We start from the raw sequence: 27,827 nt of genomic DNA, 5'->3' as shown, positions 1-27,827 counted from the left end.
TGGGTACAGATAAAATAGATTGAGTGCCAAAGAACTGAAGCTTTCAAACTGTAGTGCTGGAGAAGACTCTTGAAAGTCCCTTGGACAGCAAGGAGATCAAACCAGTCCATCTTAAAGGAAATTAACCCTGAATATTCATTGAAGGACTGATGCTGAAGCTCCAATACTTTGGCCACCTGATGTGAATACCTGACTCATTAAAAAAGACCCTGAGGCTGGGAAAGATTGAAGGCAGGAGGAGAAGCAGATGACAGAGGACAAGATGGTTGGATGGCATCACCGACTCAATGGACATGAGTTTGAGCAAACTCTGGGAGATGGTGAAGGACAGGGAAGACTGGCGTGCTGCAGTCCATGGGGTCGCAAAGAGTCGGATACGACTGAGCAACTGCACAACAACAGATAATTTAGTTCAGTTTTTTCTTAACCTGTGTCCCAAGAATACCAGTCATATAGAAAAGATCCTCTGAGGTCCAACAAAAAACATGCCACATGTCACATTCTTCTCTTGATGATTCAAAGTGTAGCGTGTTAGCATATTAAAACTCTGGGACATGGAGTACTAGAGAAAACCTGCTGAACCCAGCCACTTTCCAACCAATCTGGCTACAGACAGGGTGGCTGGTTAATGTCATAAAGACTGTAGTGAGGGGTAGGGGGTGGTGAGAAATGAAAGTCAGCCGAGGTTCACCTCATCATCTGGAGGAAGGGACTTCTTTTTCTACCATTACCTGCACTTAATAGAAAATTGAGTCCAGAGAACTTAAATGACTTATCTATGGTCAGCTCAAGGTAGATCTTGAGCCAAAACTCAGATGTGGGGATACACTGCTCTTTGTTAGCATTGATTACATTCACAGTTCTTTTTTAGATACTCCACCAACAACTGTCTGTTCATCACTCTTTAAAAGAGGAGATCCCAATTCCTGTTTTGTCCCTCTCTCTTCCCCAGTCAAATACAAAGCAAGTGGGCTACCAATGGAAATGAACCTATAATTTAAGGAGGCAGTACACTGGTGTGTGGGTTTCCATTTGTCTTTAACTCTAAAACAAAACTAAAGTCCAATAACACTTCATTTATCTAGAAGTCACTTATTTGTACATTTATTTACTGTCTTTTATATCACCTGAAATTCATGATGCAGAATATATGTCCTAACGCCTAGAACGGTGAGTACACTAAGCATTCAGTAAACATTTGCTGAACAGATGAATGAGTCCTTTACAGGGCTCTGAGCCACAGAATTCTATCAGTTTGATTATTTGTTTCTAAGTTCACAACATATTTAGAATTAATAAAGCAGGAAAGGAGAAGGACAGCTAGAGGCAGCACAGTGACAGCAGAGATACAGCTGACATCCTGGTACCAAGGGAAGGAGGCACCTGCAAGGAGATGTCAAAGTATAGCATACAACCCGATGGAGAGCAATTTGGCAACATCTATCAAACTCACAGGTGTACGTACTACATCTAGGAAGTCACCTACAGAGAGTCCCATTCATGAATCAAAGAACTTACATTCAAAATAACGTATAAAGTTGTTCATAGAATCACTGTCATATTAGAAAGACTGAGAAAACCTTAATGCTCATCAAAAGAAGTTGGAAAATTGGTGTGTTAAATTCATGATGGAATATGGAATGGCTATTTTTTAAAAGTCCAAGGAAGAGTTTTATGATCTAAATGGAATGTTTTCTAAGAGCAGCATGTACACTATATTGCCTATTGCCTTTTTTGTGTAAAACACATGTAGGTAAAATATCTCTGGAAGGAGTGATTTGGTTGCCGTGGGGAAGAACAAGATGGGTATGAGGAAGAGAAGGGAAGGAGATTATCCATGTGTATGTGTCCTTTGTACTTTTGAACCTCGAAATGTGGAAGTATATTATGTTCAGAAAAAGAAGAATAAACGTATAGCAGTACAAGGCAATTTCCTTACAGAAAGAACAGCCTCCCATACCATGCTAAACCACACTGAAGTTATTGGTTACAAGATTTAGAACACTCATATTTATGATAATTCTGAGGTACTAAAAAAAGGTAATTTCTAGTACAAATTTTCTACAGAAATACATTGGAAATAGAGTCTACAGAGCTATTTGACAGTTAAAATTTATAAAATAGTAAAAATAATGTAATCACATAACTAAAAATTTGGAGACTAAAGAGTAGGAGAAGGCTTCCCTGATAGCTCAGTTGGTAAAGAATCCGCCTGCAATGCAGGAGACTGTTCGATTCCTGGGTCGGGAAGATCCGATGGAGAAGAGATAGGCAACCCGCTCCAGTATTCTTGGACTTCCCTGGTGGCTCAGCTGGTAAAGAATCCACCTGCAATGTGGGAGACCTGGGTTCAATCCCTGGGTTGGGAAGATCCCCTGGAGAAGGGAAAAGCTTCCCAACTCCAGTTTTCTGGCCTGGAGAATTCCATAACTGTATAGTCCATGGGGCTGCAAAGCGTTGAACACGACTGAGCGACTTTCACAGAACAGAAAAGATTAGGGAAGGAAAAAAATCCACCTATAATCACAGTAAAATAACCACTGATTGCTTTGGCATAAGGTTTCCTTCTAGCATTTTCCCCCACCTCTATTATGAAAAATCATAGCAAAGTTTTAAGAAGATCAACACTTCTTGGTCTTATTAAAATAGGTGCTGTTGGACTAGTGGAAGAGGAATCAAGAGATCTTAAGTTTAACTACAATTTGTTCTCAAAATCTCCCAGTGACTCTGAACAAGTGGCTTTTCCCATCAGCGAGCTACTCTCCAGCTCTGCAAGGTCAGCAGAGCTTGCCTTGAATGCCTCTTAAGATGAAGAGATAGGAAATGGTTTGTGTAACATGGAAAACCCCTAACTAAATGGAATGTGCATGTTCAGGCTAGGAAACAAAAATATTTTTTAAAAGCACAATTTAGGAAGAGTTCAGGTTAAGTTTGATTTCCTTACTACCTCTTTGTCATGCTTGATATTTTTGAAAGGGGGGAGGGTAAGAGGAAACACTATTGTCCAAAGACAATTTCATTAGAAAAATGGCTGTAGAATTGGAGGATAGAATTTAGCTGCTAGGTAATCCTGAGGCTCAATTCAATCTGCAGGATGTACATTGGAAAACAGATGAAATCCTGCTTTAAAAATAATTAGGATTATTATTACTCTGCAGGGCAGACAAGGAAGCGCTTAAGATGACAGATTTCATTCCACTCTGCAAAACCATTTGTTCACTCTTTCAAATGGATATTCAAGCCAGTCACGTACTTCCAATTAGGGGGAGCAGGCTGCTCGAACAGAACGATGTCTGGTCTTGGAAACTGATAGGTTTGAACTGATCCTCACAATTAGGAACATTAAGTTAAATCCCAGCATTTGAGCAAAGACAGACAGACACTGGACTAAATGGAACACAGTTACTTAATGTCAGTGAGAGATGATCCAGATAAAGTTGACCAGCTCTGTTCTTGATTTAAAAATCTTCCCTTGTCTGCTGAGCGCCTAGGAGGGAACGGTCTCACAAAGGACACTTTCCTGGATGAAGTGTGGTACCTAATATCCTTATTACTTACCTGTCCTCTCAAAATCAAACCTTGTCACTTGAAGGACCACCACCACAAAAATATCTACTTTATAATAAGATTATAATAAGCCTGAGCAATGGCTGGATCGATGGTTTCAGGGCCCTTCAGCCATCACTGCAAACAGACCTGGACCTTCTCCACTGCATGGCTTCTTAAACCATGCCCGAGTTTTTCACTTTCCTCATTCAGCGCCACCTTTTCTGCTTTAGCTCCATTGATAGGCACATATTCTGAGTGCAGGTGCCACCAGCCTAAGCCCTCAGTGATCATGGGGCTGGGGCTGCCTCACTCACTCACTCACACATCTCAGCTGTCAAAGCCCTGCTCCAAGGAGATTAAACTGTTCAAACCAAAAACTCAACTAGTGTTCTTGCCCTAGAAATAAATGTTTATCTATTACACACATGGCCAATATATTTATAGCCTATATTCAGAGTGTCAAGTACAAGATGCAGAGGAGAGAATGACAACTCTGTGTGACAGAGGGGAAGGAAAGAATCAGGAGAGGAAAGAAGGTTTAGGCTGGGTTTAGGATTTGAATGAGGACAAGAGGGAGACAAGAGGTGTGAAACAGCCTGGCAGGACTGGGTGATGGGAAGGAGGGTGCTCTTCCTTAAGAGACTCAGGGGTGGGAGGCAGTGGATGGAAGGGCTAGAAAGGCTGGGACTAGAGATCATAAATGTCTTTATGTCAGGTAAAGAGATTTAGAGTTATCTTATATTCAATTATTGTAAAAGCTGGCATTAATTGAGCACTTATTTACATTCTAGACACTGCACTAGATGTTTTCTGTGAATTATTCATTTAAGCAAATAGCAACCTTAAGAAGTAGGGGCTATTCCTACTATTGTGTGTGTGTGCTTAATCACTCAGTGGTGTGTCCAACTCATTGCTACCCATGGACTGTAACCTGCCAGGTTACTCTATCCATGGGGATTCTCCATACAAGAATACTGGAGTGGGTTGACATGCCTACCTCCAGAGGATTTTCTTGACCCAGGGATGGATCAAATCCAGGTCTCTCGCATTGCAGGCTAATTCTTTACCATCTGAGCCACCAGGGAAATCCAATTAGATAGCTACTAAGTGACAAAGCTGAGACTTGAAGCCAGGTAGTCTGAGTTCATTCTACAGATTAGGAAATGGAAGCTCAGGAAAGTTCAAGTTATTTGCCTCAACCCGTTAAGCACCTAATTAGAGGTAGAGAGAGGATTTTGATAAAGGCCTGTTGAACAAAAGTTCCTGCTATTAACCCCTAAATAAGTGCAATTCCAGAGATCCACACATGCGTGGTGGTGGCATAGGGAGAAATTCTTATTTAGTTGCGAAGTTGTGTCCAACTCTTTGCAACAACATGGACTGTAGCCCGCCAGGCTCCTCTGTCCATGGAATTCTCCAGGACAGAATACTAGAGTGGGTTGCCATTTCTTCCTCCAGAGGATCTTCCCAACCCAGGGATCAAACCTGCATCTCCTGCATTGCAGGCGGATTCTTTACCTCTGAGCCACCAGGGAAGCCCATGGGGGGAACTAACATAAAGTACAGATGGAGAAAGCAGGAAGCATCAGAGGTTTCATCAAGGAGGACATTCTTCTATCAGCTCTGGAACAAAGAGCAGGGATTCCTGAGATGGGTAAAAGTACCTGGAGCATATGTGGAAGGACGATCTCTAAATGAGGGAAAGGCCTCTTCTTCTTCCCAGCCCAGGAGGGGGGGCAGTAAGGACAGATACAGATGTAGGCAGACTTGCAGGTATTCGTATTCAAATCTCCTAGCTTCAGTTTCTCCTTGAAGTAGGAGGTATATGCTGAGAAGGACTCCTCAGGGAGGAGGCAGATTAAAGACATGTGGATGATTACTGAACACAACAGGATGCAGGAAAGGATCCAAGCCAACTGACCAGTCACAGTGGTCAGTTTCACTTTAGACTTCAAAGATGATAGGTAGGTAGCGGCTACACGTTCCATATCCGCCCACGTTGCTCTGGGGCGATACCGTTACAATGAAAGCAAGCCTCAGACATCTGTTAGCAAGGAGGTATAAAACCCATCATACAGTCTGTTTTTGTATGTAGCACCTTGCATGGAAGGTTCGTTCAAGGCAGATGTGACAATATTCTGGCAGAATGAGGAAAGCTTCTAGTCAGATCAGGTAACAGAATTTTCTATTGGGTCCCGGGACCCAGGACCACACAAAAAATAAATATCCTAAGCCTAGAGTATGACTCCAGTGGGGGTTAGATTCCTTGACTTGCCAAATTTGATTTATGCAATTTGGTTTACACAAGGGTAGACATGCTGTGCAACGGAGCTAACCAGTTCACAGGTCTAAAGGATGACTAGGTTGAAAACTACAGTTGAACTAAATGCCACCAGGCAAATAAATCCACAGGTCTCACTTTCAGTAGCAAAACTGGAGCTGGAGTTAAATGTAGAAATTATCAGCCTATGATTCCCAGCCTAGAAGGGAGGGAAATAATGCAATGGTGGTTTAGTTGCTCAGTTGTGTCTGACTCTTTGCGACCCCATGGATTGTAGCCCACCAGGCTCCTCTGTCCATGGGATTTCCCAAGCAAGAATACTGGAGTGGGTTGCCATTTCCTTCTCCAGAGAATCTTCCTGACCCAGGAATTGAACCTGGGTCTCCTGCATTGCAGGTAGATTCCTTATTGACCGAAATACAAGGGAAGCCCCAAATAATGCAATAGAAATAGTACCAAGTGGGAAAAGAGCGTAAAGTTGTAGCTTTTATGAGATGACCTTAATCAGGTCTGCTTCAAAGTCTCATTCTCTTTAGAATCCACACGACAACAAGTGAAAAAGCAACATCACTATTATGCAGTGAACCCAGGTTCAGCACCCACCTTGTATTTTGAAGTGTCCCAGTTGTGGACTATGCGGGCCGGGATCAGGAAGCTGTCGTCCACGTGGCAGCCGCTGCAGTAATACCACCCGCTGTAGTTGCACACCTTGGCTTTCCCGTGGGAAAGGCCTATGGATCTCTGGCATCCTGTTCAGGGCAGAAGAAAAGTCTGTGATTGTGGTACGTTTCTAACACTGTAGAATGAAGTTACACAATTCTCAAGTGAAACAAAAGTCAACAGCAGGAAAGAAATTGCAGAGAATACATATACAGACACGTCCCCTTCTTCCGCCTGCAATGCAGGAGATGTGGGTTTGATCCCTGGGTCAGCAAGATCCCCTGAAGGAAACAATCACCCACTCCAGTATTCTTGCCTGGGAAATCTCACGGACAGAGGAACCTGGTGGGCTGCAGTCCAGGGGTGGCAAAAAGTCGGACACGACTGACTGAGCATGCACACCTCCTTCCTAGCCGGGCAGCTTTCCCCCTTTCGCCTCCTGGGTGGCTGCTGACACTGGTACATCTCTGATCTCTTCTGATTCCACTTCTAATGTGCACAGCAGCCAGAGACCGTCTCTCTACAACCAACGCCCCTTCATCTCCTCTTTTCCTCCTCAGAAATCCTACTTCCACCAGGCACTTGGCTGAGGGCTTCTCATATAGGATTTTATTTAACCCATGCAACAACTCTATGAGGAAGATATTATCAGCTCTTTTTTACAGATGAATAAACTAAGGTTTATTTATCCAGGTGAAGTATTTTGTCTTGAGGTCACCCAGCCAGTCAGGGCTTCCCTGGTGACTCAGATGGTAAAGAATCTGCCTGCAATGTGGGAGACCTGAGTTTAATCCCTGGGTTGAGAAGATTCCCCTGAAGAAGGGAATGACAACCCACTCCAGTGCTCTTGCCTGGAAAATCCCATGGACAGAGGAGCCTGGCAGGCTACAGTCCACGGGGTCGCAAACAGTTGGACATGACTGAGCGACTAAGCACAGCATAGCCGGTCAGAGATGGAGATTGGGTTGGGTTCTAAACTTGTCTGATTCTAAGATGATCCTAAAACCTGACATGTGGCCTTCCTTTGCTGATAAAATCAGTGAAAGGAATGTGTCCTTTGACTGGTCCCTACCTCTCCTTTCCAACTACCTACTCCTATGAGTCTCCAATGGGAATAGAACCTCTTGGCTGAAGTCAGAGAAGTCTCTCCTCATTGTTCCCCAAATATACACAGGGTGCTCACTTCACCCTCCATATCTTGGCATGATTTACTTCTTTCATGATATCCTTTTCTCCAGTCTCTACTTTGCCAGATCCTGCCCATCACTGAAGACCACTGACTGCCTGCAAATGATTGTCAAGGCCTTTTTCATGATTCTGTTGAATACCGTCCTGGTACTGACAGGGAAGCTGGTAATAATTGTGGCCTTGACAAAAAAAGAAGCCATTATTTACCTTTAGCTAAGAGGAACTACATTCTATTCCTAACAGAAATTCTGTTACAATCAACCCAAAAGACAACATCCAGAACAGGTCATCAGGATTATATAAACAGCATCACTTTTCTGACATGTCTTATCTACAGATTTCATTTTAGAAACCCTTCCTCATGGCCCATTTCATGGTTGGATGCCAAGAACTATATTGATCAAAGAAATCTCATATTAAGCTTATTTCATAAAATGGGTACAAAATGAAACTGTTAGTTGCTCAGTCACGCCCAACTCTTTGCAATGCCATGGACTGCAGCCCACCAGGCTATGTAGCCAGCCCTCTGTCCATGGAATTCTCCAGGCAAGAGTACTGGCGTAGGTAGTCATTCCCTTTTCCAGGGGATCTCCCTGATCCAGTCATAGAACCTGGGTCTCCCACATTGCAAGTAGATTCTTTACCTGAACCACCAGGAAAGCATAGATTACTCTTAATAATAATAATAATAATAGTAATAATAATCTAATCAGAGTTGCTCCCATTTCCACTAGGAGGAGCTCAAACATGTTTGATAACCTAAGAGGATACTTACATAAATTCATGAATGCAAGTATCAGAAAACTCCTAGAGCTTTCATGTTCATCACAAATAAAATGACATCAAGCAGATCCACAAAATACCCTCCAGAAAGAGAACTAGATCCCACTGTTTTGGAATACAAGAGATATTGAAAGATGGGCAGTAAATGTATTGGAATTGTGCTTCCAGAGTTTAATACTGTCTTCTTAGAATAACTACTTCTTTACGGTTGAGTAGCAACTAAGATCGTAACAAGCTCCTATTTTTCAGATTGGCTGAGGACTGAGATATGCGTGAAATTGATAAGGAAAAACCAAACACACCTGCTGCTTCTGTTGGGAGTGGGAGGTGCCCTCACCAGGCTCTGAACACTGGAATGCCATCTGCTGCACCCACTGGGCATGGTGCTCATGTGGCATATAGCGCATGCCTCCTTAAACTACTGTGCTTTTTGATGTGCTGTTATAGCCACAACCACACTATAAACTGCTCAGATCTATTTTTTATCCTCAGCACTTAACACAGAGCTTTACACATGACAGACCAGCCATAAATGTTTATGTTGAGGAGACGATCAACTGAATATTATTTGGCACATAAACAGCCTCATGCATATAAAGAGATTTTAACGTCCCAGAACCATTCTGGAATTGATCCTCCTAACCTGCTCACCTGCCTCTTGAAAACAGCCTACTTTGGTGAATACCCCTATGAAGATATGTTGCCCGCTCCAAGAATTACACATTAAACAGGGGCACATGTGGACTATGAAACACAGTTGAGCAGAACCTGACACATTCTAGACCCTGGAGACAGTCAAGCCGACTTAACACCGAAATGACACTGAACAGAATTCAATCTTCCCTAATGATTTAGAAAGTGAACATGATCTTGTAGAAATTTGGGAGCACCATTATAGCTGAAACGTTCACCATAAGACATTGCAAAAAATAAATGTAAGTTATTTTAGCTTTTTTGCTTTTGCTTGTTTGAATTTGGGATACAATAAACGTCAGTAAGCATTTGCTGAATGCTTTAGTAGATCCTACTGGGCTTATTATTCTATAACTTTTAATGACTTTATTATTATCTCCTAGATGCAACCTAATACATAGGCAATATTAAAATACACAAGCGTGCTTTTTAAGAAAGCATATAGCCTACAAATATTTATATCAACCAGGCACACAGGTTCAAAGCTTAACAGGCTGAGGCTTCAACTCAATAAGCTCAACAGCCTCAGCACTTTGCACAGGTGTCCAGGCTCATAAAAGAGAAAGAGGACATGGCCAGGGTTCATACTTGTTTTAGCTGAGACACAAGCAGCAGCCCATATACTCCTCCCTCTAGTTCTTGGGTGTCTTTACTTTTATAACTTATTTAGAACCATGCTCTCCTACTTTTGATGCTGAAATCACCCTACAAAAATGAATATAACAGAACACCTCATTCAAAAATGGACGCAGAAAGCCCTGAAAGAGGAAGTCTCAGGCATATGTTATTTGTGGCAGCTTACTTTATATAGCCAAGCACGAAGAAGGAAGACTTTCTCCTTGTCCGTCAATAATCCAGCCAATGAGAAGCCACCACAACCACATACTCACTGTCCTCCAGTGAACTTTCCTTCAACACAGCCCCTCCCAGCTTCCCCTTTCCTAATAGGATTGCCCCTCTCCACTGTTCTCCAAACTTGCTTATGGTTCACCATAGTTTGTATGTTCCAAAGTAATTCCTCTGCTATTCCCAAATAAACTCAATTCTGTGCACTAAACTCAACCTTTTTTGTTTTAAAAGTTGACAGCTTCTAATGACCTAAGTTTCGACTTCTCCCTGTGCATAGGAGTGTGCTGGATACATGTGTACGGACAAGCGTAAGTCTAGAGTCAGGAACCCTGGTGGCTCAGACGGTAAAGAATCTGCCAGTAATGCAGGAGACCCAGGTTCACTCCTTGAGTTGTGAAGATCCCCTGGAACAGGGAATAGCTACTCACTGGCAACCCACTCCAGTATTCTTGCCTGGGAAATCCCATAGACAGAAGAGCCTGGTGGGCTACAGCCCAGAGCGTTGCAGAGAGTCAGACATGACAGAAGCAACTAACACAGAGGTAGGACGCTTGCTCTTTCCTACGGGAACGTGATGAGCCTGACCCATCAAACTCCCTAGGCTGCCTTTCCTCACCACAAAATAAAGGAGTCAGCCTAAACCAGTGGTCTGCCAAATTCCGTGAGCATCAGAATTTTCTGGAGGTGTTTGTGAAAAATGTAGTCCCTCTCAGCCCCAACCTGACCCCAGAGATTCTGACCCTGTAAATCTGGGGTAGGGCCCAGGAACTTGCATTTCTACCCAACCAACCACCACCAGGGACTGTGGTGGGTAAAAGCTGGGGAGAGTTCCCTGATTTCTAGGTGACTGCAAAAGTCCCTCCATGCTCAAAAATTCTGATTCTAATTAAGTGAACTGCAGAGGGAGGGTAGATTGCTAAGTGAAAAGCTCATAATTTGTCACATAGTTTACTTTCTAGGCTTCTAAACTCAACATTTCAAATTCTTAGTCAATTTTCAAAAATTTACTATGTAGAAACAGTTCATTTTACCAGTGTTTTTTTCCAGTGCATTCACTGAGAAGCATCTTATTTGACTTAGAAAGAATTAAAACTTTTAATCTCCAAATCCAATGCATCTGTCATTGAAAGAACACAGGGTAGTCAGGAAAGATTAGAGTCGAGTAAGTGGCCTGGTGTAGATTCATTTTCTAAAAAATAACAGATATCATTTATTTGAAGAAGGATATACCCGTTCTTTCAATTAACTGCAAGATTTCCTGCTTTAATATCCTCCTAGCAAACTGCGGACTAAAACTGAAACAATTCCCCATAACACCCTGGGATTTTACTCTATCACTATGAGGTTTTCAACCAGAGGCGGGGCGGGAATGTATTATCTTAATAATGACCACTAGAAAAACACATTTTTTGGAGGAGGCCAAAGCTGGACTCTGACAAGGAACCTTCTGAGGAGGAAAAATAGAGCTGCAAAGCAGAGACAAAAAAATAATTAACCGAAATAACTAATTAGAACTTATTTACATATTACATTTTCATGTACTTTCAAACAGACTTTTCAACAATGTTTCTAAATTAAAAGGCATTTGTAGTAGAGAACACTCCACATGTAGGATCAAAGTAAATACATTCTTCCCCGTCTCTTTTTGAAACTTTTCAGAGTGTATTCAATTCATAGGAACAAAAAACTATCTCACAAGAGAACCTACTGCCCTTTTTTTTTTATTGCTTCCCACCCCACTTCAATCTTTAATGAACACATGTTCTGAAGAGCTAAGCTTCCTTCTGATACACTTTGGGAAACAAATGTCACTACTTAACCAAAATCCTATTTGCAGCTTGTACAGTCCATTTCCCAAGGGGCCTTTCACTACAGACACCCAAAAATGTCTGTTGCTGGGGGCTGAAGCAAAAATGTTGGCGTAATTCTTCACGAGGGCAGTCTTTCTTCTAACGAGGGTACCTAGTTAGCTCATTTGACTGCAGTGAGGTGTTACTGAGGCTGAGATCTTGAGACGCCAACCAACCATCTCCCTCTACTTCCTGGCTCCCGGTGACAGCCCTCTTTGCCCCGGCCGGCAGGTGGAAAATTCATCGGCACAAGAGAAAAGTAACGAGGTCTGTGCCTGGACCCAGGTGATTCACTAGCGAGAGAACTCACCCAAGGCATTCTAAGTGGAGCCAGCCTCACTACCCTCTCCAGCTCACTTGGTAGGGGAAATCCAGGACTTTGTATTGGGAAGGAAGAAATGCCCTAAGAAGAGAACAGGAACAAACAGAAGACAAGGTGCCTTTATAAAAGAGAGAAGAGAAAGAGAGTGCGCGGACGAACTTTCATTTGCTCTGTTAAAACAGAAAAAACAAAACTGGCAAGTTTCGTTCCCTCTTTTACCGGGCGCGCCGAGTAAAGACTGATGGCCCTAAGAGCTGAAGCAGCCCAGTTCCTGCCTCCTCCCTCCCCCAGGTGTTCTCTGGGGGAGACAGTGAGCCGTGGGAAGTGCTGGGCAAACATGGATTGAATGCCTGGAGCCTCATCAAATGCCCTAAGAATCAGATTTTCTAAAATGAAGGAAAACAACATGACTTCCCTGGTGAGCCAGTGGTTAAGCTTCTACTGCAAGGGCCAGGGGTTTGATCCCTGGCTGGGGAACTAAGGTTCCACATGCCTCCAGGCATGGTCAGAAAGCAGAAATGGGGATTTCAATGACTAACAGTTTTATAAGAATTAGGGGGAAAAGGCATAAAGAACTTAGCTTTCCTAGCTTACAGTCTATAACCACTGGCTCATTAAGAAAACATCAAATAAGCACTTTTTAAAAATAATATGTCACACTCGGTATACAGTAGAAAATTCTGTTTCACGAGCCTAGCATTAGCATAAAGCTGGGCACAGTGTTTAAACAAAGGCTTGCTGGACACAGGGAAGAAGTGATTTTTTGCAAGGTAGCTTTGGTGTCCACTAAGGGAAGTTGAGGGCAAGAGAAGGGGTGACAGAGGATGAGATGGTTGGATGGCATCACTGACCCAGTGGACATAAGTCTGAGCAAACTCTGGGAGATAGGGACAGGGAAGCCTGGCGTGCTGTAGTTCATGGGGTTGCAAAGAGTCAGACACGACTTAGCAACTAAACAACAAAAAAAGGGAACTTGGAGCAAAGCACCCTGGCCTCCAGACTTGCATCCTCCACTGTCGAAGGGGATGCAGCTGCCAGGTGAGGCTGGTCACACGTGTGTTCACAAGCTAACACAGGTGGAACCAAGGCTGCAGAATTCTACAGAATTGCAACAGGAAGAGGACAAAGGTGAAGGACACTGAGAAATACCTCCTTAGAAATAAGTGATCCAAAACTTCATCCTATCTCAAGCACCTGGTTACTCTGTATCTTTGGGACCGGGTGGTGACCCATAAGGTAGGAGACATCTACTTAGTCATGAAATCAGTTAAGACAAGAAATACTTGGATTGGAGAATCGGTACGTGAAACAAATGTCTCTGAGTGTGCATTTTGTCTGTTATAACGAAAATAATACCTATAAGCATCTCAAATGAAACCAAAGGAGCAAAAGGGGAAATAAAGAAAAAAAAAGAAAAGAAAAATCAATTGTGTCGCTCCTCTAATTGCGCATGTGAATAATATGACATGCTGCTGGTAGTCGCTGTGTTACATGGTCTCACTTTGGATGGTATGCCCTGCTCAGTCATGCTTGACTCTTTGTGACCCCGTGGACTGTAGCCCGACAGGTTCCTCTGCCCACGGGATTATTCCTGCAAGAATACTGGAGTGGGTTGCCATTTCCTTCTCCACGGGATCTTCCTGACCCAGGAACTGAATGCATGTCTCTTGTGTCTCCTGCATTGGCAGGAGGGTTCTTTACCATTAGTGTCACCTGGGAATCCCTTGAATGATGATACTTCCAAATTATATTCTCCATAAGGTTTTAAGTCCTCTGGTAGGGAATTCTCCAGGAGTTGAAAACTTCACAGCTGGGAGGGAATACACATACTCAAATGTAGTCCTGAAATGTACTGGCTGGTTTCTTCCTACACTGTTCTGAAAATCATTTCTGTTCATCAGAAAAGAATTTTCGTTCAGTGGGCTTCATTTCATGTTTGTCTATAAATGACCTGCATGGCACTGAGAGATTGTAAAGAGAAACTGTCACTCATTGTTGGCCAAAAATCTGACTCAAAAAGTTGGGCTACAGAGTCAGAGGGCTAACACATGTTAAAAAGTCTAAGTAACACTTGGAGGGAAATGTTCCTACTGTGGCTGACACATATTTAGGATAATTTAAGCTGGCACTTGTAGCGTGGACTGTAACTGTTGCTAGGACAGCTATATCCTTAAGTACATAACAGAAGTAAATAACTCCTCTCATACAAAATGGATGTACCTAACTAAGGAATTTTCCTTTCAACACAGCAAGATGGCAAATGTTACGCCTGTGAGGCATGAGCACTGCACCTGGACACAGTGGGTGTTCAGTGCACATTATATCCAGACAGAGGCACCCAAGACCCAGAGCCATCAAAGGTTCAAGACAGAGGTCATCGGCAAGTACAATCATATGTTACTTGACTATACTTGCAGGACAGTGGCAACCAAAGAGAGATCTTTAAAAAATCTAATCTGAATACTAATTAGTTTAAAATTTTTAAGTATTCTAGGGCTTCCCTGGTGGCTCAGTGATAAAGAATCAGCCTGCCAATGCAGGAGACAAGGGTTCAGTCCCTGGTCTGAGAGGATCCCACATGCTGCAGAGTAACTAAGCCCATGAGCAAAACCCACATGCCACAACTATGGAAGGAAGCCTGTGGGCCCAAAAGCCATGCTCCGCAACAAGAGAAGCCACTGCAATGAGAAGCCCACACAGCAATGAAGAGCGGCCCCACTCACCCCAACTAGAGAAAAACCCACACAGCAACAAAGATCCAGCATAGCTACTAACAAAAACATGTAAAATTATTAAAAAAAATAAAATAAAAGGATTCGCCAAGCTGTTAGCTGAGGGTTTTTTTCCCACAATGAAATACTTAAATTGCTAAGTCAGTTTTGATTTGCATGTTGTATTAACAGAGCTAGAAGTACTATGTTTAAGTAAGAAATGAAGCAAAAATTCATGTCAGGTAATTACTGCGGATTGAAAATATAGGCAGCACACCTGGCGGTCTCATGGATCTGTCTCTTGTTTTGACAATGTCTGGATGGAACAGATGCTGGGATGCCCCTTCTTCCTACCTCTGACCACCTTCCAACCTCCTTTCTAGTTGTGATTGCTGGGACCTTCACCATCCTCTGCCTCCAGGACTGGCCAACGCCGGTTTTTGTGGTTAGCGCCTCACTGCCAACCAGATTCATCGGAATTATTCCAGCGAGGTAGAGTCCACTGTCAACCACCTGGTCGGCCTCCTGCACCCACGGCTCCATGGGCGTCTGGTTGCACTGTCTTACTGTGGCTCTGGGGCGTTCGAGTCACTTCTTCTGCTAGGTGGCTTGGGAGAAGCACAAGGGCGATGACTGTCTCTTGAAGATGTAAAACTAGCTCGGTGGCTGCACCCTCTTCCAGGACATGCAGAGGCCCTCCCAAGATCAGTGGTATGAAGCCCTGGAGAAGACCCAGAACTGGGCCCGGTGGGATCTGCGGGCCCTGGGTTCTGTCTGCATAGACCTCTGCCTCTGTGATGTCATGGAGAGCCACTCCCTGGATGAAGAGGTGAAACTCATCAAGGAGATGCGCTGCACGTGACTAGCCCCTGCAGGTGGGGCTGGGTGAGTGTCTCTTAGGAGGCTCACCCTCTGGCAGGACTAGGAGCCTCAGAGCCCCGTGGGACCCGTCTGCAGGCCGCTGGTGTCAGGGCTTCTGGCCCCTGCAGTCACTAGGCAGATTTTTTTTAGCAACCCTGGAGATCTCTCCTGAGCTGTGGACCAAATGGAAACAAGAAAGCTTTTGCAGGAAAAAAAAAAAAAGAAAATAGAAACTAAAGACTTTCTTCTCTTGGTAAACTCTATAATGTTTATTTGTTTAATCTCATGGCATGTTGTTATTAAGATTATAAATCGTATGAAATAAATTAATAAATACCAAGTAGACTCCAACTCAAGTTGAGAAGTGTCAAGATTTATTGGTCTTTCGGGTAAACAATGATTGAGAACCAAGAGTCAATATTTAGTCAAAATTTATCTTGAAAGGCAATAAATCTTGATTTTTGCTAAGGCAAGTTAAGTAAATATGTGCACTGTTCAAGAGATTCTGACTGCTTTTCTATCTACTAAATAGCTACACTGAGTTATAAATATAATGATCTGTGACATGGATTTTCATTTCCAAAGAAATGTTTTGAGCTGAGTTACTTTTATTTTTTTTAATGATAAGATGCTTCAATTCCAGTATTTAGAGTAGTGTAAGATAAGTTTAATAATGAAATCTTGTAAATTCAGCACCTAGTATATTTAAGTCAGTCTAAAGTTAGTATTTTTTCATACTTGTTTTCCTCTTAAGAGTTACTCTTTAAGTTCTATGCCTGTCTGCTCTTTCCATAAAGACTTTTGAGAAAACGGTAAGAAATTTAAACTGGAAAGAATAAATAAGCAAATGGATAAACAAATACTGACATAATGCTTACTATACAAGGTTTTGTTTTAAGCACTTTACACGCACACACATCCATTTAATTCTCTTATCATTCCGTGAGGTAGGTATTATCCCCATTTTATAGATGAAGAAACTGAGACAGAGAGTGGATACAGTAATTCTGCTCATGGTTGTATCTCTAGTGGATAAGGCAGGACCTAGATGAAGTGCCTGATTTAGCACTTAAATCAGTCACTCACCTCACTAAGCGACACCAATGAACGATACAGGTGAATTTTCACATGGTCATCTCCAAGCAGAAGATATCAGAAAAACTGTCTCCTTGTGGATGACAATATGACAAGCACAGAAAACATGAATCAATTACATGCAAGAACATCACTGAGTTCATCAATGCATTGCGCCTTGGACCACTCAAGCATTAGCATCTCCTCTCAATATGAAAGGTGAAGGGGGCAAGAATACAGATCTGTAAGGTGGCAGGCAGAAGACAGCAGAGATGAGCAAAAGAGGAAGCAATCACCCTAATTGTGGCGATTGATGAAGGCTGTGTAGACATGGGGGCATTTGACTTTGGCTTTGAAGAGAAAAAAAAATACATTTTGCAAAAGAATGGTTTGAGTCAGAAAAATGATAGCTTGTTTGGAGAACACTGACTACTCTAGTTGTCTGAAACTCGCTGTGACTAGAGGGGTGTTGGGAAAACAGCTTGGAACAATGAACTGAAGCTAGAACATGAGACTCCCGCATGCTCAGGGAGAAGTCCTTACTAATCAATCCAGGATGAGTATTAACGAGTAAGATAAAGGAACAGCTAGAGTTAGAAGCAAAACTACAACCTGAACTTTGGAAAGATTAATTGACAAGAAAACAGTGGGAGGGGAGAGAATCAGTTGATAAGTCACTGCCCCAGCCTGAGCTTAGGCAGGCAGGGAGATAAAGAAGTAGTGGGAGATAAATACTGCAGTGAAAGATAAAGTGCAAACGATTTGATAGGTGAATAACGGGAAGAGCGTGGCAAGGGGATTGCCAAAAGATGCCCATGACACTCTGAGCCTGTGATGGTTATATAAGAAATCTATCAGTCAGAAGGGGCGGGTGGTTTACATGAGAAAACGATGTTAGAAGCATTAAATTTAAAAAATAGTTCAGGAGGACTTTCTAGTAGTCCAGTGGTTAAGACTCTTCACTTCCTATGCAGGGAGCCTGGGTTCGGTCCCGAGTCAGGGAACTAAGATCCCACATGCTGAATCTTGACCAAACAAACAGAAATTTAAAAGAAAAAAATTTTTTTTTTAAATTGTTTAAAAAATTTGAACTAACAGATCAATTAATACCTAAAACTCAGCCAGTTGAGAATAATTCACCTCTATAATACAAATCAATTGGAAATCAATCTTTTGTTTCTTGTGACTGAAAGCATCTGATGCAGTTACACTGAATGATGGCTGGTGAAAGTTCTATTTCTATAACCTACTACTTTTACTTCTGAGCCTTGTGGTTCAGACGGTAAAAAAATCCACCTGCAGTGCAGAGCATCTTGGTTTGATCCCTGCGTTGGGAAGATCTCCTGGAGAAGGAAATGGCAACCCACTCCAGTATTCTCGCTGGGAAATCTCATGGACAAAGGAGCCTGGCAGGCTACAGTCCATGTGGTCACAAAGAGTCGGACATGACTGAGTGAGTAATACTTTAGTAATACTACTTTTCCTTAAACCTACCCAGTAAGAGGCTGAGGTCTCATTAGAAACCATTCAGTTCAGTTCAGTCGCTTGGTCGTGTCCAGCTCTTTGCGACCCCATGAACTGCAGCACGCCAGGCCTCCCTGTCCATCACCAACTGCCAGAGTCTACCCAAACCCATGTCCATTGAGTCAGTGATGGCATCCAACCATCTCATCCTCTGTCGTCCCCTTCTCCTCCTGCCCTCAATCTTTCCCAGCATCAGGGTCTTTTCAAATGAGTCAGCTCTTCGCATCGGGTGGCCAAAATGCTGGAGTTTCAGCTTCAACATCAATCCTTCCAATGACCACCCAGGAATGATCTCCTTTAGGATGGACTGGTTGGATCTCCTTGCAGTCCAAGGGACTCTCAAGAATCTTCTCCAAATCAACATGGATTTCAGTAGAAGACACTACTTTATAAAGAACTGAGGAAGAGCTGAGTGAGGAAGAGGAGCCAGTTGGTTGCCCTTGTTTCTTGAGAGCAGTGGTTCTCTACTAGTGGAAATGTCTGTCCCAACAGGGAATATTTGTAATGTCAGGACATTTTTGGTAGTCACAAAAGGGTGAGTGGGGGTAGCTTCTGGCATCTAATGAATGGTGGCGAAAAACATCCCTTAATGCACAGGACAGCCTCCCACAACAAAGGGCTGTCTGGTCCCAAATGTCAGTGGTGCCATAACTGAGCACACACGCATGCCCTATGTAATCCCTCTTCTCTACAAGCGATCAATATACCATCTATTATCTTGCTGTTGTTGGTCACTAAGTCATGTCCAACTCTGTGACCCCATGGACTGTAGCCCACCAGTCTCCTCGGTCCATGGAATTCTCCTGGCAAGAATACTGGATGGGTTGCCATCTATTAATAGGGAGGAGTAAAAGCCCTTTCACCAGCTCTGCTCTCCTGTCTAAAGAGAATGATTCATGCTGCTAAGTCTCTTCAGTCACGTCCGACTCTTTGCGACCCTACGGACCGTAGTCTGCCAGGCTCCTCTGCCCATGTGATCCTCCAGGCAAGAATACTGGAGAGGGTTGCCATGACCTCTTCCAGAGGATCTTCCAGACCCAGGGATCAAACCCACGTTGAATATGTCTCCTGCATTGGCAGGCAAGTTCTTTCCCACTAGAGCCAACTGGGAAGCCCAGTTTACATGAGAGGTGCCTCCAAAAAGAGGTCTTGTCCACACTGCACCACCGTCTACTAGACTACCTGATAGCTACACCTCCTCCGAGCCTGGGGCTCATCTCTTCATAAATTACTCCGCTGGTGAAACACTTGCTACCAGTAACTCTTACTTGAAAAACAAAGACAGAAACAGAAGGGGCCAGACTAACTGGATTATTTTAAACATGCAGACAGCCGGTGGAGAAATAATGCTCCTCTGTCGTGGTTTACACAGCGTCCCCTCCAGTTCTATCTTAACCCAGGATCTGTCACTGCTAAATCATAGTTATTAATCTAAAATGTAGGTTTTAGAACCTACGATTCCTACCAGCGTGTAAACAGATGACTCCATGTATATCAGTCTGGATTCCCCATTTGGCAGCCCTGCAGTCCTAGACAGACAAGTGGGGGGTTAACCTCGCCATCCTCAACATTAACAAGGTGAACATCATGCTGGGCTACTTGGAACTTACACACTAAAAGCTTTGGAGGAAGATATCTTCTTAAGTAAACCGTCTTACTGGAATGTTTCTCTGGAGCATATATAAGCCTGAGGCCCAAGGAAACCAGTCACACCGATGCTATCTGATACTGTTAAAAATTTTTTTGTTTTGTTATGAACTTTTGGTGTTAATTTTTGTTTTTAAATAATATTCCATTAAAATAATAATGTTTATCTTGGTTACTGAGGGTTTTGGTTTTCTTTTTTTTTTGCATTTCCTTAAGTTTTACACCTCAAATGAGTGCCTTACTCTCCTCATCCTAGTCACGGCCCTGCTCTGAATCCTTTTTTCTTCACAGAGGACCCATCATGTACCCCAATTATGTTGTTTGCGGTGACTTTGCCTGGTATTTAATATTATATTAAGCCACCACTAATTCTTTCTGTGATTCCCTGGTTATATCTCTATTATGATTGCTTGGAAAGATCAATAACCTCTTATTGGCTTAGAGGTTCAGATTATCTTTCAGATTTACTTGAAAAGCACCTTGTCCTTTCCTGATTTGTTTTAGAACCTACATTTCCTTCCAGTGTGTATACAGAAGGCTCTGTGTGCATCAGCTTCATCGGCTTGTAGCTTCTGTCACACACACTGTCCCATCAGGGTCCCCTCCGAGTTCTCCTTCACATCCCTCCTCATTCTTAATGCCTGTCTCTCTCTGCTTATTTTGTGAGAGTCTCCTCTCTTTGAACTTTACAGTATCTTTAAAACGCACCCTTTCCTCTTCCTTGCTAAAACCTGTGAAGAAGCCCTGACAACATCTCTTACTGCAATTTCTACCTGAGCTATTTTAGTAATGACAACAATTTGATAAAATTAAAGTCATGAGAGTGGATCCGAGCAGTACTAGGAACAGCCTCAAAGTGAAAAAAAAAATCACTTTCATCAGCTTCAAGTCCACGCTTGAATTCCTTCATTTTTACCTCGCACCAAATTCTTTGTGTTCCAAAAGATTTAGGAACTGCCTTAGTCTACTTTCTTCCTGTATTCTTTTCCCTTATGTCTTCTTTGTCTTGCTTTCCAAGTTTTTCTGTCTCTCTAAAAACAAAGATTTGCAACCACCGCCAAGACTAATCTTTTAACTATATGGTTCTTAACTATATGGTTTGCATTTGAAGAAGATAGGCTGCTGGTGTCAGGATATTTAGAGTAGGTAGACAAAAGAACAAAAAACACCTACGACTCAGAAGCAACCACAGACAATACATAAACAAAAGTGTCACTGTGTGGCAATAAAACTTTAATTTATGGACACTGGAAGACACACAGATACACACAACACCTACAAGTGAGAAATGCCTATTCCCAGGTCCTCATGTTGCCATTTGAGAGGAATTTCCTAGAGCAGTATTCCCAGCTTCTCTCCCCATTGCTCATCCAGCCCTCCTCACAGAAAAGGAAATGAGGTATCTGAGCAGCAAATTCAGAAGAAGGACCTTGGCATGCTCAGCTGGGCTGCAGCAAGCAGTTTTTCTGTTGGCTGTGGCAAGAGGACATGGCCTTAGGGACTCCAGTTGTGACCATGTGAAGAAGTCTCCCTAACTTAAGATTCCCTTAGATAACACTACATGTGATCTATGAGCAATGCATGCAAGATCTTGATCGCCATCCTCCTGACCCCAGAAGCAGAATGAAGAAGTATGATTTATTAACCCTGGAAAGCCTCAATATGGATGACGGCTCAGACAGACAGCATCCAGCGATGGGAGTGGGGAGGAAAGAGGGAGAGAATCAGGAAACCACGGTATGTCTGTAGGCGGGTGAAGATTATTGAGGGCAGGGTCATGCAGGACAGTTGGACTCAAGGGGTAGCCAGGAAATCCCCCACATAATTGGACACCTTTTACTCAGTTAAGATTCCTCATCCTAACAAAGGATGATAAACTTCATTTTTTTCAAGGTTTCCCATCCACTTTTACATCATAAGACAGAACGTCCTCCCTCATATTTTCTGGGGGAAAAAAAATGCAGTGATAGATAATATTTAGCACTTTGAGTGCAACTGACATTTTATAACATTTGAATTGTACATAGTCAAGACAGTTTAATCTTCCCTCAAGTTATGATGTCAAAGCTGCTGACCTGCAAGATGGTGACAGGCTAGCTCGAGGCTGTAAGATAAATCAGCCACAGGGCTGTAAACAGAAGACTGAGCTCTTGTGCTCCTAATTTATTACTTATCCTACTGAGTCTGGATCCTTCCCAGCCCCCAGATCACGTGTATCTATTATTTTGTCTGGTCTCTAAAAGTCTGGGGGTTGAGAAGAACATTTTTATTGGGAAAGGAAAAAAGAGACCAAGGCTTTCAAACTAAGTCTATCCTCTTGTGTCAGAGGTATAGGCCTGGTGATTTAAGGAGGAAGTGGTTTTTAGCAAAGCTTTTGGTTCAGCCACACGTGATTTATTTACATTACTGAAAAAATATGGGCAAGACACAACCCTCGGTATAGACCTGGTTAGAATGACTATAGTTAATAATATTGTACTGTATACTCGAAAGTTGCTAAAAGAGTAGATGGTAAAAGTTCTCACCACCAAAAATAAGTAACTATGTGAGGTGATGAACATGTTAGCTAATCTTTTGTGACAATCATTTCACGTTACACACATATATTAAATCATCATCTCGTATACCTTCACATTACGCAAACTGTGAATAATGCCTCAATAAAGCTAGAAATAAAAGAATGTGATTTTCACTCTTTTGGAAGCTGATACAAGGCTACATGTCTTTGGTTTTGAAATCCTGGCTCCCGTATCTAAAAGTGGTGTATAGTATAAACTGCATTTTCAGTTAAAGGTAATATATAAAATTAATTTTGTCGATCATCTTTATAATAGCCGTTTAAAAAGGAAACACTCTTATTTTAAAGCAAGATGTGAGAGCGGTACCTGGTTGAGGCAGCAGGGATCACAAAGTCACTGGACGTGTCCATCACCCCCCTACCCTGAGCTGGGGCTCTGGGAGAGCTGTAGCCAGGCTGGGTAGCCCAAGACTGGCCAGTTTCTTATTTGCTTCTGAAGCCGTTTGGTCCCAGAGTGACCCAGGGAGACCCCACCAGAAACCTCCCCTACCCTGGCAGATGCAGTCAGTGCTGGAAGGCACCCACCAGTGGCGTACCAGAAATGAGGAAACAGGTTGAGCAGGCCAAGCCTTTCTCATTCTCTGAGGTGTATGCTCAGTCATGTCTGACTCTTTGAGACCCCATGGACTTAGCCCACCAGGCTCTTCTGACCATGGGATTTCCCAGGCAAGAACACTGGAGCAGGTTGCCATTTCCTACCCCAGAGTAACTTCCTGACCCAAGGGTCAAAACAGCATCTCCTGCATCTCCCGCATCAGCAGGTGGACTCTTCACCACTGAGCAACCAGTGGTGGAAGCCCACTCACTAAGAGGCAACCACAATAACACTCATCCTCTTTTCATCCAGGCTCCATTTTTGCAGTAGAAATGGCCCACTCAATATTCTGAGCTGCTGTAGGATAATGAATTATCTGGTCTCTCTTCCTTGTTCCTGGCAGCGAGCTTCTAAAATCCTTGGAATTTCCTGAGTGACACAAGTATCTTTATTATTCATAAACCCCATGGATCACAACTGAGTTAATGCCAATGAGGTAAGTCCTGGTGGGCCACTAAATAGCTTCAGGATGGGGTGAGGGGGTGGTTACCAGAAGGATCAACCACAGAGGTAGAGACCTGGGACTAGGAGTCAGTGTGACCTCGGGAAGGAAATGGGAACTAGAGATTTGAGTTCAGTCACAAAGTCAGTGATTCGATCACACATGCCTGTATAATGAAGCCCCCAAAAGAACTCTGCACACTGAAGCTCTGGGGAACATCCTGGCTGATGAACACATTGGTGTGCTGAGAGGGTGATATGCTCTGATTCCATGGAGAGAGGGCAAGGAAACTCCTGTTTAGAGCCCTCTCAGACCTTGCTGTCCGAGTCTCTCCATTTGGCTGTTCCTGAGTTTATCCTTCCTTAATAAAAGTGTAATCATAAGTACAGTCATTCCTTAGTACCCATAGGGTTTCGGCCCCAGGATCCCACAATGGATAACAAAATCTGCAGATGCTCAGGTCCCTTAAATAATAGGATGTAGTATTTGCATGTCCTATTATAGTACATAATCTATACACAGCCTTCCATGTACTTTAAATTACCTATAGATTACTTATAATCCCTAATGTAAATGCTATGCAAATAGTTGCTGATACTTTCTGGATGTATTAGATTAGCATGATAGCAGAGGGAATTAAAAAGGTCCTGAGTCAGTCTGAGGGGTTGGTTGGAGAAGGTGTTCTTGAGAAAGGGATATCTAAGTAGTGGCCTGAAGAATGAGTTGGGGGTTAATGGTGAGGGTGGCAATATTCCAGGGAGAGGCAGCCACACATGGGAAGGCTCTCGGGCAAGCACGAAGGAAGTGGTACATATAAGAAACAGAGTGAAGGCAGAGTGGCTGGAACCCAGGGAAGGGGAGAGCGACAAGAAGGCAAGAGGTCATGGTCAGGAGGTGGGCAGGGGCCATATCACCAGGGAGTAGCTGTAAAGATGCCAGTCTTCACATCAAAGCGACTGAAAAATGGTGTAGAAAGGTCTACCAGGGTCAGTCTAAATTTTAATAAGATCACACTCACTGCAGTTAAGATAAGATTTGGAAAGGTTAGAATGAAAGCAGGGAAGAATTTCTTGGTGGTCCAGGGGATTTTGTGCTTTCACTGCTGAAGGCCCAGATTTGATCCCTGGTTGGGGAACTAAGATCCCACAAGTCACACCTTGTGGCCAAAAAAAAAAAAAAAAAAAGAATGAAAGCAGAAAACCTGGTTAGGAAGCCACTGTAGTCATCTATGGGAAAAATGACCAGGCTAGGAGAAAAGACAGTGAGGTAAAAGCCATTCTCAAAATTCAAACACTAAATATGCCAAGTATAAAATGAAAACATAACATTAGAGTGTCTCAAAGGAAAAAAAAAACCCAAAATGTGGGTCAAGGACTTGAGCTAATCACTTCCTTCATTTGTAGTCACCACAGGGTAGAACCCTAACAGAACATCATTATAGTTTCCAGGATATAATGAGGATATGAAAACCTACAGATGATCAGCAGATTGATATCTCAGAGGTATCAATGGTCATAGGTAGAAGAAACAATTAAAGGGAACAAACCTGTATAACCTAAAGAAAGCTGAAATATGGCTCAATCCATTCACTAAGAACATTCTGCGGGCTAGGTTGGTGGTTTCTTAAACTTTGCATGTGTGTAAACCAACTGGAAAGTTTGTGAAATCTCTAGGCCTGATCAGAGAGATCCTGACTCCAGCAGGTCTTAGGCAAGAATCCAGCCAGGGCACCCCATATCATGCTCATGATTTGGATGCAAATGGTGCTCCAACCACAGTTTGAGAGGTGCTGGGGTCCTGCCCTCAAAAAAGTGAGACATAAGTCACAGGCCCATGAGTCCAAGAGTGGAAGTGGGTGGAGTCAAGCAGGAAGAATGGTCCAATTTATCCACAGGATAAGAGTGGGGTTTGGGGAGAGTGGTCATGAAAGGCTTGGAAATAAGTCTCTAGGAGTATAAAGGACTGTTCACACCTAGAAGTCTTCAACAAAGCACAATACAAAACTGTACCCAGAACACTGGCTGTTACCCGTGATCTCAGGGCATATGGCTTTGTAGGCTTGCTCCACTTTTTATCTGAAACATGTAAAGGAGTTTCATGTTCTTTGTTTTTAACTAACATAATTTAATGAAAACATTTTCTATATTAGAATGTTTCAAGGCATAAAGACCCGTTCATAGCCATATTATCTAGGGTCCTCAATTTTGGAGACTGTATTAGGCCCATGTCTGTTGAATGAATGGATGGAAATATTAATGCAAGAAATAAGTTGGCACTACTCTATTACCCAATTTCCTCATTCAGAGATATATGATAAAATGGCAAGTTTTTCAGTTAAGAATATTTCTGCTTTTAGGCAGTATAATGGAGTTTAGAAAACCTCTCTAGTAGCTCTTATTCTTAGGACTTCATGAAAAGCTTAGGTTTTCAAGGAACTTAGCTAGAAATTAAAAGAACCTACCCCAGTCTCTCCTAAAACCACACCTAGACCAATTTCCCTCCCAGTGAAAGGTCAGTAAATAGAAACTTTTAACTCAACGTAGAGTCCAATAGTATATTAACACTTACTTTAGAAGTTTAGCCGGAAATGAACACACGATGAGAACAATGTTAACCATAAAGGAAGCTACAAAAAGGGACAAGAACTTTCCAGACCAAAGTATAGCAACAAAGACTAGGAGAAATGAACAGCTTTTTTTAAAAAAGATAGCACAGCTATGGTCTATGAAGTTCAGGAAGGTCTATCAAAAGATCCCTATCTTCTGAAATTCAAAATGATTTTATTCTTCTGAAACATATCAAAGACAACATGTGACTTCTATGATGAGAATACCAGGAATAAATCAAAAAAGCAAATTTATATCCTATAAAATCAAACGGCCTACTTATATAAAGTGATCAGATCTCTCTGAATTTTAGGATGTGAAATAGTTCAAAACCCAAATTATATAACCTTCTTCTTCCATAGTCACAGTACTATTTCAGTGTGTATTCACATTCTTAATATACATTTAGTTTTATTGAAAATTAATTTCCTGGACCTAGAAACTTAGACTGCAAAAGAGTCATTTATCCAATGACAGATATCAGAATAAAAAAAAAAAAAATCCCATCTCCTGTCTTCTTAGTCAAATGATATTTCTAATGGTTTAAATACTGTTACCCAAAGCAAAAAGGTATTGCTTATTAAATGAAGTTTAAATGGAGGACCACATTAATCTAATTTTCTCTAATCTTCTATAGACATTTCAAAGAACCACAGAAGGAGAGATAAAAGGGACCATACAGAGCAAAACTGTCCCCTCTAAAGGAGCCCAGACAGATGGAAGTGTTGGAAAGATACTCAAAGACCTTCAGGTGCTAGAGTTACTTATTCAGTTGGTTTCCGGCTTTTAAGTTCTGTGAGGACACATAATGGGATTATCTTGTTCACTATGCATCAAGCACACTACATAAAATATAGTAGAAATTCAATAAATATTTGCAGAAGGGCTGAATTAATATACCGCTTCATCCTGCAGAGGAGAAACAGGTAACTCAGACAAGTTAGAAGACTGGCCTTGAGGTCAACGTTCCAGACCTTCTGGTCTCATTGGCCAGGACTCTTGCCACTCTACTCATTTTCACCCATGGCCATCAAACCCTCTTCAATAAGGAAAATCCATTCTACTCTGGGCATTTCTGTTACTTTGCCCCAGTGGAACTATACAAAGTAAGACTATTTTTCTTCTAAATGGCAGCCTTCAAATAATGTGGAAACAAGACAGGTCCTCCCTATTCTAGGTGACATTTGTAAGGCATGGTTTTTTAGTCCCTTCACTATCCTATCCAGTGTCAGCAGATGTGGCTGTTTGTTCTCCCAAAGCAGCATCCATAGCTGAAATTTCCAGGTGCACTCCGGCCACAGTGAGGATACGTCCTCTTCTTTCTAGACCTGTTTTGTGGTTGCACTTTGTGTAGCCACAACAGCACAAATGCTGGCTTCCCCAGGGCCTCATCTGTATGACCACATGAGCTGCTATTAGATTAAGTTTCTCCTCTTTCCATTTTTGCAGCTGATTCTCTGAACATAAGTATAGGACTGTCTACTGATCCCTACTAAATCTCATCTGTATGACCACATGAGCTGCTATTAGATCTAGTTTCTCCTCCTTCCATTTTCACAGCTGACTTTCTGAATATAGGTATAGGATTATCTATTTATCACTACTAAATCTCAC

General features: G+C 42.5%; 1 protein-coding gene across 3 annotated transcripts in view; it reads right to left on the bottom strand.

The window, feature by feature from the left end:
* PLEKHM3 (pleckstrin homology domain containing M3) overlaps positions 1-27,827 on the bottom strand; it is a 203,398-nt gene that overhangs the window by 117,330 nt on the left and 58,241 nt on the right. For all 3 annotated transcript variants that reach the window (XM_065930700.1, XM_065930699.1, XM_065930701.1), the window contains one exon: positions 6,434-6,579. In XM_065930700.1, coding sequence (XP_065786772.1) covers positions 6,434-6,579 — 146 coding nt within the window. The remainder of the gene's footprint in view (positions 1-6,433; positions 6,580-27,827) is intronic.

This window comes from Muntiacus reevesi, chromosome 3, assembly GCF_963930625.1.
Source record: "Muntiacus reevesi chromosome 3, mMunRee1.1, whole genome shotgun sequence".
NCBI classification, from domain to species: Eukaryota; Metazoa; Chordata; class Mammalia; order Artiodactyla; family Cervidae; genus Muntiacus; species Muntiacus reevesi.
This window is presented reverse-complemented; position numbering and strand designations above follow the sequence as displayed.